The 9,940-nt window shown below is 47.9% G+C and overlaps 4 protein-coding genes across 4 annotated transcripts; 2 read left to right on the top strand and 2 right to left on the bottom strand.

The window, feature by feature from the left end:
* Window positions 1-3,912: 3,912 nt before the first annotated feature.
* Window positions 3,913-4,669, top strand: FMAN_11299 (uncharacterized protein; the record flags this gene model as incomplete). Its single annotated transcript, XM_041834095.1, has 2 exons — window positions 3,913-4,304; window positions 4,360-4,669. 2 exons carry the CDS (start codon window positions 3,913-3,915, stop codon window positions 4,667-4,669), a joined length of 702 nt encoding a protein of 233 aa, XP_041684393.1.
* Window positions 4,670-5,246: 577 nt separating this feature from the next.
* On the bottom strand, window positions 5,247-5,833 carry FMAN_11298 (uncharacterized protein; the record flags this gene model as incomplete). Its single annotated transcript, XM_041834094.1, has 2 exons — window positions 5,247-5,537; window positions 5,627-5,833. The coding sequence occupies 2 exons, from the start codon at window positions 5,831-5,833 to the stop codon at window positions 5,247-5,249; spliced, it is 498 nt and encodes a 165-aa protein (XP_041684392.1).
* A 966-nt stretch (window positions 5,834-6,799) lies between these two features.
* FMAN_11297 (uncharacterized protein) lies at window positions 6,800-7,759 on the top strand (the record flags this gene model as incomplete). The annotated part of the gene is made up of 5 exons (XM_041834093.1): window positions 6,800-6,901; window positions 6,952-7,173; window positions 7,225-7,261; window positions 7,330-7,497; window positions 7,548-7,759. The coding sequence occupies 5 exons, from the start codon at window positions 6,800-6,802 to the stop codon at window positions 7,757-7,759; spliced, it is 741 nt and encodes a 246-aa protein (XP_041684391.1).
* Window positions 7,760-7,827: 68 nt separating this feature from the next.
* FMAN_11296 (uncharacterized protein) lies at window positions 7,828-9,369 on the bottom strand (the record flags this gene model as incomplete). Its single annotated transcript, XM_041834092.1, has 5 exons — window positions 7,828-8,501; window positions 8,551-8,722; window positions 8,773-8,851; window positions 8,904-9,263; window positions 9,314-9,369. 5 exons carry the CDS (start codon window positions 9,367-9,369, stop codon window positions 7,828-7,830), a joined length of 1,341 nt encoding a protein of 446 aa, XP_041684390.1.
* Window positions 9,370-9,940: the final 571 nt, after the last annotated feature.

The following is a 9,940-nucleotide window of genomic DNA, read 5'->3' as shown; positions in this document are numbered from 1 at the left end:
GTCGCTGCGTGCCTGGGCCTAGAAACAGCAGTTCTAGGTACGGATATCAATAGCAGTCTTCATTGCACCGGCAAGCAACCATCTGAACTAACGATGGCAGACATTAGGAAGCTTGAGCTCCCCTGCTCAAAAGTCCGCTGTCATAAGCATTAAGCCGGCAGTTAGGCTTACTTCCCGGCATGGGGCCTATTTTGTCAGCGAATGGCGAGAGACTGTCAGCGTCCTCGCTCGAACCGTTCAAGACGCAGCAACTGTACTCACGGCGATTGCCGGTATGGAACAAATGACTTTCTACACTCGAATTGTCACGCCCTAAAACTCTTAGGCGCCGATCCCAACGATTTCTTTAGTATCTCTGATCCTGGGGTTGACTCAGAGACGCAAAAAACTGAAGAGGGAACAAATTTTGCTCATGCCTGCACAAAGCGTGGTCTTGAAGGCAAGATAATTGCTGCATGTAGTCCAATAATCAACCTTTTGGGCTGAGAGCTGACAGCGACTCTAGATTCCGCGCCATCTCTTTCCCACCGATGAAGTTGTGGTCACTGCTTTCGGTAAGGCTCTCTCGATAATGAGAGCCCAGAGAGCTACCATTGTTGATAATGTCCGCTTTTCTGATTTCAACAGCAATTACACCTTTTCAGAAGATCTAGACTGGACCCTTGGATTGCGAGTTTCCATTCGCGAAAGTATGTTTGCATTCCATCTTTGATGTATACCCAGAGCTGGTAATATCACAATATATGAGAAAGCCACTGTCATGCTACGAGAGCAACCCAAAGTCTCTTCACACACTTCAAGATGTGATTAAATACACTCTCGAGACTCCAGAAGAACGACCTGACGACTGGGGAGTGGATGAGTGGTTAAATTGCGAGGAACTGGGCCTGAAGTACGGGCCAGACTCCCCCGAGTTTGCAGACTCAATATCACTACGAAACAACATTGGGAAGCAGATTACCGAGCTTCTAGATCGTACAGAGTGCGATTTTATTTTCACTCCTTCGATCAACAAAAGTACCAATGCTGGGGGTTGCCCTACGATTGACGCTCCTCTTGGACTTTATTCAAAGGGCCATCCTATGACATATCGAAAGTCTACCATACTTTTGACGACTGGAGAAACTATCCCGGGAGTATTCATCTTAGATTTGCCTTGCTGTAAAATTCGCTAACGCTGGTAAACTCCGGTGAGTTTGCTAGTCGGTGACGGGCGGACACGTATCTCATCTCAGCTGCTTATGCCTTCAGACAGGTTTCTTTGATTCAGGGCCAGGCCGCTTCAGTTGTCTCCCTTGTCATCCAGTTGCTGCTCCATGAACTAGAAAAAATACAGGAATCCTTCTGATCTAGTGGGGGCAGGCAGCTAGTCAGGCGGATTTTAAATATCAAGAGAACGTGAAAATCGATTGATTGGGTCTAGAGCTAGAGGGATGCCTCATTTTCCGATAATAGGGCATTTATGTAATCACATTACACGATTTCATAGCATCGTCTTCAGTGGCTGCTTTGATGTACCTGACATGGGGCCGATGGAAACGAAGCTCTTGCAATCAATGCCCCCGTAATACTCACTCCGCTGCTCAATATCAAGACTTAGGACGAGTTTTGCAACTTCCAATACTTGTTTGGGGGCTTTTAAGTACCATACAGAAATTGGATATCTCTATATCTCTCGTCATTCTGACAGGGGGCGGTACAGTAACGGGCTGGGCGGTGCATAGCTGTTGAGCTGAAATGGAGCTCAACGCAACGCAAACGGTCTAAAATGTGGCCTTGCCACACTAAAAAGAGTAGAGAAAAACTTGGCGTATTTCACTTTTATTTCTCAGGGTGATGTTGCAGGCATCATTTGCCTTGGAGCCCCATTTGACAGCCGCGGTTCGTCAACCTGGTGTGCCGAGATACCACTGGCGGCCCTCTCCCGAAAGCTCTCTGCACCAATATTATATCACCTTGACTCGTTCGTCCCACTATCTAAAGTGTATAACCCCTGATAATATCAAGATAACCCATTTTGTAGTCATCATGTCGGATCCCTCCCACATTTTTAGGATATGCGGCTATTATGACGATCATTTTACAGTTTGACTAGCGAATGGCCCAATCATCTCTATCGGAGGGACAAAGCCCGATGTCATACTATTGGTTACTCTAAAGATCATGCTGAAGGTGCAGGGCTTTCATGCACTCCTCGGAGAAAAGACTGGGGTTGATATGCGGTCGTTGGCATGTTTCGGGGATGTTGAAATGATGACGGAGCGAGTAAGTGGCCAATGATAGGTTTTGAGGTCTCAGATAATTCCCTTACTGCGGTCGATAGGGGAAGTTGTCAGATTGTGTTGATATACCTCACATCCACCGAGCCGGGTATTTGTTTGACTTGATGTAGTTTCCCCAATATTCTCCGGAACAGATACCTTTCAGGGTAGGAAACATTAATCGTCCTCTAACTACGACTCCCGATATTATTGAAGCAATGGCTGGTTTGAGCCAAGGCCATCAACGTGCTCTCCTCCCTGCCACCGAGTTTCCGCCTGCCCCTATACCCCGCGTCATCCTCCCACGCTACCCCAGAGTCGGCGTCACGACTGCCTGTGAAACCTGTCGAAAGCGAAAGATCAGGGTTAGTATCTCGGATACACTTCAAACTGGTATCTAACCGTTTATGGTAGTGCAGTGGGAATCGACCAAGTTGTAAAGGCTGCATCCGCGCTGGGTCAGACTGCAGCTATGCCCCCATGAATAAAGATCACGAATTAAGACAACGCTACGAACATCTGCAAACTGAAAAGACGGAATATAAAAGGCTTGTAGACTTGCTACGGTTACGAGACCACAAAGAAGCGAATGTCATTCTTGATATGCTACGCCAAAACACGAGCGTACACGATGTTCTTCGTCAAGTCGAGCACGGCGATATGTTATGCGAACTATCCCTTGTGTCCGAAGATAGGTATATTATTCTATTTCTTATTCTTGACCCCGTAAATTCTCTGGATTCTCTTGCCGTGTGAAGAGACCTTGTAACTGACGTCAGCTCAGGGTGTGTGATAGCTCGAGCTGGTTTCCAACCGTCGAGAGCCCTCGCTCGCTATCAGCTGATAGCGACTGAGTAGACTTCCTGTTAACCCTTCCCAAACTTGGCCTTTCTAGCCATCTACCTAAAGCCGATCTTACTGGCTTATTTTATTACCTCAGCTTTACCGCTTGGAACTCCATGAAACAGGAAGAAAGACGAGTTGTCAGCAAGTTTTTCTACTTAGGATGAACTATCGAAACAAATCCCCGTGGTGGGCATGATGAGATAGCTAGCTTGCAAGCTACGTGTTGACTATTTTGGGCCAACTACAGAGTCATGGGTTGTGTAGATTGCAAAAGCATAGTTAGATAGTATCGGAGGCTCGAAACAATATGTATTTAAGACGCTTTGGGCAGCGTCTCGCAGAAACATCAGGTTTATAAGCCAGTGTCTTCCTTCGGGGACACCATTGATATCTACATAACCGTCTCAGTACACATGAGTATAGCATGTGCAACATACACGCATGCAATGATTTCATAGCCATAAAAGATGTCAGGTGAATGCACGAATTTCTGCGGAACTTATTTGATCCTCCTGTTGCCATTAACCTCGCGCCCAAACGAGCAGTTGGTGGCTATAATTTCCTCGTTGGATGATGGCTAAATCAGGTACGCCATTGCATCCATATCACACCATCCAATATCCGCTCTCTTCAGTAAAGAACTTCCATTACGTACCAATCCATCGTGGAAGAATCAACTGAAAGTTGGAGAAACACAATCAGAACTTTGCGAATCCTGGAACATGCTGTCAAGGGCAATTATGGGGTGCTAGTAGCAATATGGTTTGCCTTCCGCAGCATCATAGGCGCTTCTTACTGGCCATAAATGCTTAGTCACAATATTGAACATCTCACAGCAATATTCAAAGCAGCCGAAGCAAAACGATCTCCACTGATTCTCCTTCTGTTTCCTTCTACTCTGAGACTGCTACCAACTCTAGCCTGGGCAGCATCCGCAGCTATAAACTCTGCGTTCGTTCCGCTCTCTCTACATCTCGATCATGCACAAGATGTATCTCAGATCGAAGAGGGTGTTAAGACTTTGCCTTTCGACTCTATTATGGTCGATATGGGCCACTATGATCACGAGGAAAATCTTGCCAAGACCGCTGCACTGACGAGGCTGTGTCATGAGCGAGGTATCGCTGTCAAGGCGCAGATTGGGCGTATTAATGGAGGGGAAGATGGCATTGCTGACACTGGTGATGTTGAAGGCAAGTGCCATTCATTGCTGAAGAAAAAGCTGAAGAAACAGTATCTGACATAGAGGTAGCCCCATTTACTTCTCCCAAGTAGAAGACTTCCTCAAAGCAGGCATCGATATTCTCGCTCCGATTGTTGGCAATATTCATGGTGACTACAGTCCTAAGGGACCGGAACTCGACCTCGCCAGGCTCTCATCCATTAATCAACAAGTCAGCGGGTGTGCAGTTATGGCACTCCACGGGACAAATGACTTCACCGCTGGGGTCATGCAAGACTGCATCAAAGCTGGCGCTATAAAGCTCAACGTCAAAAAGTTAGTTTTGGAGGTTTGGCACGTCCATTTGAAGAAGAATGCACGTAAGCCTTTTATGCAATGAGCAGATGAAGGGATAGAGATAGTACAGGCTGAGGTCGAGAGATTGATGGATATCTGTGGAAGTAAAGGCAAGGCATAGTCAAGCTCATAAGGCGCGACAGTTGGAAATTGTAGAATGTCGAGCAGTGAAGGACAGTTTGATAATGGCTATTATTTTCAGTGGTTTGATATTGGGTTTGAATACACTAGTAACCCATTTTCTATTTCGTACTGAGGTTCCCCTTTCCGGAGAACTATGGCATCATATACTATCAAAACATAACTGTTTCCATCATGAAATAAACCAAGGATACGAACACTTAATCAAGATTACATAAAGTTCAAGTCTAGTGTTGAGCCTTGTCCCAGTATGGGTCGTCAAATCGGCCCCAACTTTGATGAGATACTCTGCAGTCTCAATATTGCCACCCTCTACAGCAAAGCATAGAGGAGCTGCCCCTTGCTTTAACTTCATGAGTCGATATTGGTTGTCGATGACTTCCGGAGATCCCAAACACCTCAGGCCTAAGAAAGCATTATCTGCCGTAGCTCTGTGTGAAAGTGGATGGGTAATGATATAGGACAGAACAATCCTGGTCCTACTGATCAGCCGGCAACCTCGGGCGAGTAAGCCTCTCATGAGCGTCGATTCTGACTCTATGGCTGATATTGGCCCCATGAGTCAGGAGTAGCAACTCAATTTTCTTGTGCCCATCGAAAGCGGCCCAGTGAATGGCAGTTACTTGGTTTTCAAGGTTCAAAGGAACCATATGGCCAGTCTTGACAGCGTTTGGGGAGGTGGTGCAGTAGGTGACTGCCTCCGTCGCATCATCAGAGTGAATGCTAGCTCCCACATCAAGGGCCCAGATGACGCCAGCAATTTCACCACGCTTAGAAGATATTAGCAAGGCTGCCGACTGGTAATGCCTCGCATCTCTAGTATAGATTTGCTTCGTCACCAGCCTGAGGATGTCTTTACAGGTCGTTGCAAGGTTGAGAGCATCCAGGTACACTTGATTAGGGTTGTGATCGGATTCAGGCTCAGATCAATAGTCCTATTCCCAGCTCTGCTCTCTGTGAAGGCTATTTTCATCCGGGATTTTGTCGACGATACACTTGATGATCTATGGGGGAATGTTGCTGAGGATAACGGACGTCCAGTGATGCCAGAAATCTGAGGAGACATGATATTGTCTACGAAAGGAGGGTCTGATTGAGAATGTGACTCCGGTTAACGGTCTCTTTAAGAATTCAGCGAAGGATGTTCGACTGTGGGAAAGAAGAGGATGATTCTTTGATCCCTGTGCCTAAATCAAGGACTCCATTATGGAGGTCTATTCCTATAGTTTGCGAGGTCCTTCAGTGTCGCTTACACGAAATTTTGATGGTCGTTCGGTGTCCGGGGCCGAGAGTGGGGCCGATCCGGCACCAATTCCGTTGTCAAGATACGTATCCATCATGGGGAACCGAGAACCCGGCGGCTGGACTGGAGGCTGCAAAACAGCAATGACGGCTCTAAAGGTCTGTTGCAAATGGGTACAGTTTGGGTGCTAGTGGGAATAAAGCTTTAACGTCGAGGAATTAATCTGGTGAGCAGCTCAGCAACATAACTCAGTGGAAAAGTTGTCTTTGTCCTCGGCCAATCAAAGGAGAGAGCTCACGGACAGTCTGGAGCTCAGAGCAATGACATCAACGACCCTGGCCGGGCTTGGTAGTTCACTCAAAGTGCCGACGCTGATAACGACTTGCCAGAAGAGGCAATCTCATATCATCAGAGTAAGAGACGGAGGCCTTCAACATCATAAATAAAATAATCGATACAGAAACAACTGGAGTAATTCCCCATGGAGCATTCGGAGACGGGCTGATTACAAAGACTGTTGTAACAATCGCGCAATATGCCTTGGTCCAATGTGGGTTCAACCTCCACCAACGTCGGATTACCAAGCCAAATTCAGCTGTGCAATGAATAATCCATCCAATCCCCAGAAAAGGGAACCCCTCACCATGCCGTAGCTCTACAGATGTAGTATTTGTAACCTCATATCATCATATAAAGTGCCATTCCCCCCATCCAAGCTCAATCCTCGTATCTACAAGCTCTCAATTAATGACATCGCGCATCATCCAATTGGGAAAACAGCTCTTCACAATGGCTCAAAAGACAAAGACCGACATCACCCTCTACACCACCAACACGCCCAATGGCATCAAACCCTCTATCTTGCTCGAGGAGCTGAACCTCGAGTACAAGGTATTCAATCTCTCACTCTCCACACTTATGAGTACCACTAACAGTCTCAGGTGTATCCCATCAAGATGACCGAGAATGAGCAGAAGGAGGAGTGGTTCCTCAAGATCAACCCTAACGGTCGCATCCCTGCTCTCACTGACACTCTCGACGGCAAGCAGATCCGCGTTTTTGAGAGTGGTGCTATGTTGCAGTACCTCGTTGATCGCTACGATAAGGATCACAAGCTGTCGTTTCCTCATGGATCTGCTGAGCATTGGGAGATGACCAGCTGGGTGAGTTTTCGCATTCGTACGTGCAGTCAGATCATTGCTAACAGTTCGCAGCTCATGTGGCAGATGGGTGGCCTCGGTCCCATGCAGGGTCAAGCCAACCACTTCAAGCGTATGTCCTCGCTCATACAAATTACGGTACTATACTGACATGTGTAGGCTACGCTCCTGAGAAGATTGAGTACGGCATCAACCGCTACACCAACGAGACCCGTCGTCTCTACCGCACCCTCGACACTCATCTCGCCCAGACAGAATCCGGCTACATCGTCGGCGACAAAGTTACCATCGCTGACATTTCCATCTGGGGCTGGGTCTCCAGCGCAAGTGAGTCTCTTATCTCCCCTGCATCATCACCGTTCTCTAACACCCAACAGAATGGGCTGGCGTTGATCTCTCCGAGTTTCCCCACCTTGAGAAGTGGCTCTACAAGCTCCTGGAGCGTCCTGGTTTCGAGGCTGGTCGTCATGTTCCTACGCGCCACACAGCGTTTGAGCTGGCCAAGCTGAGTGAGGAGGAGCTTGAGGCTAAGGCTAGTGCATCCAAGGCTTGGGTTCAGGCTGGTATGAAGGACGATGCGAAGAAATAAATAATGACAGCATAAATGAAGCGTAATACATTCTGTTTTGACTATCTCCCGACGTATCTGGAACTATCTTACTTCTTCACAATAGCCAGCTGACTTCGGACTGGCACGTTCTCCTCCCTGCCAACCTCGGGGAATCCCTCAACCTTGACACCCTTGCGGAAGATAACACAATGCGTCGAGCCTCCAAAGTGAAACATTCCCGTCTCCTGTCCTTTCTTGACGTGCTGTCCCTCCTTAACAGTAATCTCACATGTACTAACCTCATCCATACCAATACCAACGAACGCAATGAGTCCAATTGCCGGCTCGTCAGCCTCGATCAGAATAATAGCTCTCGTCGCCAATGCACTCAGATATCCCTGACTCTGCGATAATCCCGCTGACGAGATCTCAGTTGATCCAGGTTCGCCTACACCTTCGAACAGAGGCTCGCTGAAATACGTGCCGTCTTGGACGAAGGCACGCACAACCTTACCAGAGACGGGAGTGTGCCAGCGGTGATAGGAGAGGGCCGACAGGAAGGCTTGGTAGATCGTTCCGCCGGCGAATTTCTCAGCGAGAGGATCATGAGCCAGCATGTCGAGGATAGAGTAAGGTTGGCCCTTGGCGAAGAAACGGTCGCGAAGTTTCACGTCGCGTTCGATGTTGTAGACGCGTGACTCGCAACAGTTGGCGATGACGAGGTCGTCATCTGGTGAAGCGACGGGGCGAGCGCTGTCGCGAACTTTACGAGTGAAGAAGTCTACACGGTTCGTCAGCTGTGGCTCATTCTAGTGAATTTCCCGACTTACCATCCCAAGACTTGAAGCCGTAGTACTTGGCTGATGGATCACACTCAAAGACCTCCTCAAACTTGAAGTTCGTTTTGTTGGGCTTGTTGGCGACCTCGACGAGATCATTCAGGCCTACTGGGCCGAACCAACCTTGCGTGTGATCTCCAAGAACCTTGGCAGATTCAGGCGTCTATCTGTCGTCAGTGTGACTCTCTTGATAACTCATATGGATCAACATACCAGGAGGAACTTGCCCCAGTGGTTGAGAACCTTCTTCAGCATCCGATTCACATCAGGGTCCAAAAACGCGGCATAACCACTATCTCACTCGTCAGCAATCACCTCTGAATGTCGTATCTCATTAAACTCACCTAGGCGTTCCCATAGGATAGTCAAAAATGGCACAAAGCGGCACGCCTACCATGCCCACACTCTCCGCCGCATCCGTCCACTCTGGCGCTGTGCTAAAAATGTGATTGAGCACCTGCAGCATATGCTCATAGTCTCTCAGCTGAGGTGTTCCAGTAGGGTCATTCTGATAAGGGTGTTTCTGGGGGATCTCCTCAAACATCTGGATGAAGTACATGTACACGCGGGGCGTCTTCTCGATAAAGTCCTTGAACTCTTGGAGAACGGGGGTGAGCTCTTTGGGGTTCTCATCTGCGTGCTTTGTGACGCGGCGCATGTACTCTCTGTGCACGCGATGGTCGGCGGGAAGCCATGCTCCAGGTCTGTAGTTGTTAGCACACGGTGATGCTGTGGTTGAGACTGTAGGTCCTACTTGTGAATCCGGTGCTTGGCGGGGATTTTATGATGATCTCCGTGTTGATGAACCATTGTCACTGATGCTATCTTGCACTGAAGCAATTGCAAACATTTAAATGAATTCCAAATGCCAAGAAAGACACCAGGAGATCTCCCGATTTATATATAAGTAGCCCATAGTATACCCAACTCCAGATCTAACTCGCTCGCTCAGTCTCTCTACGTCAGCATCTCGATGATGCAAACTAACAAGCCAAACTCCACACGCGGGCATTACCGCATCGCATTAGATCCGAATTACCCGTTTCTGGAATGCCGTTATCCGTACACAGTTCCCTGATAATTCTTCGTTTTAATAATGAGAACTGCATGAATTCACGCGAAATTTAATGTGCCGATCTCCCGGTTGAGACGCGTACAGCCAAAGGGTAATGATGACGTTGTGGGCGTTTTCGAGACCGGGTTTTCCGAAAAAGCTTCAGAGCTGAGGGGTAACTTGGTGATATTGGGGTGATGTCTCGTTAGAATAACTTGTTTCGATGTGGAATACCTGATATTCAGCTCGAGATGCTCAATGTTCATGCCAGACACAAACCTTTGCAACATCGTGACGAGCAATCGTTCAAGGTTTCTTGGCACATAC

This window comes from Fusarium mangiferae (genome assembly GCF_900044065.1).
Source record: "Fusarium mangiferae strain MRC7560 genome assembly, contig: FMAN_scaffold008, whole genome shotgun sequence".
NCBI classification, from domain to species: domain Eukaryota; kingdom Fungi; phylum Ascomycota; class Sordariomycetes; order Hypocreales; family Nectriaceae; genus Fusarium; species Fusarium mangiferae.
The sequence above is the reverse complement of the archived record's forward strand: the minus strand, read 5'-3'. Positions and strand labels throughout refer to the sequence as shown.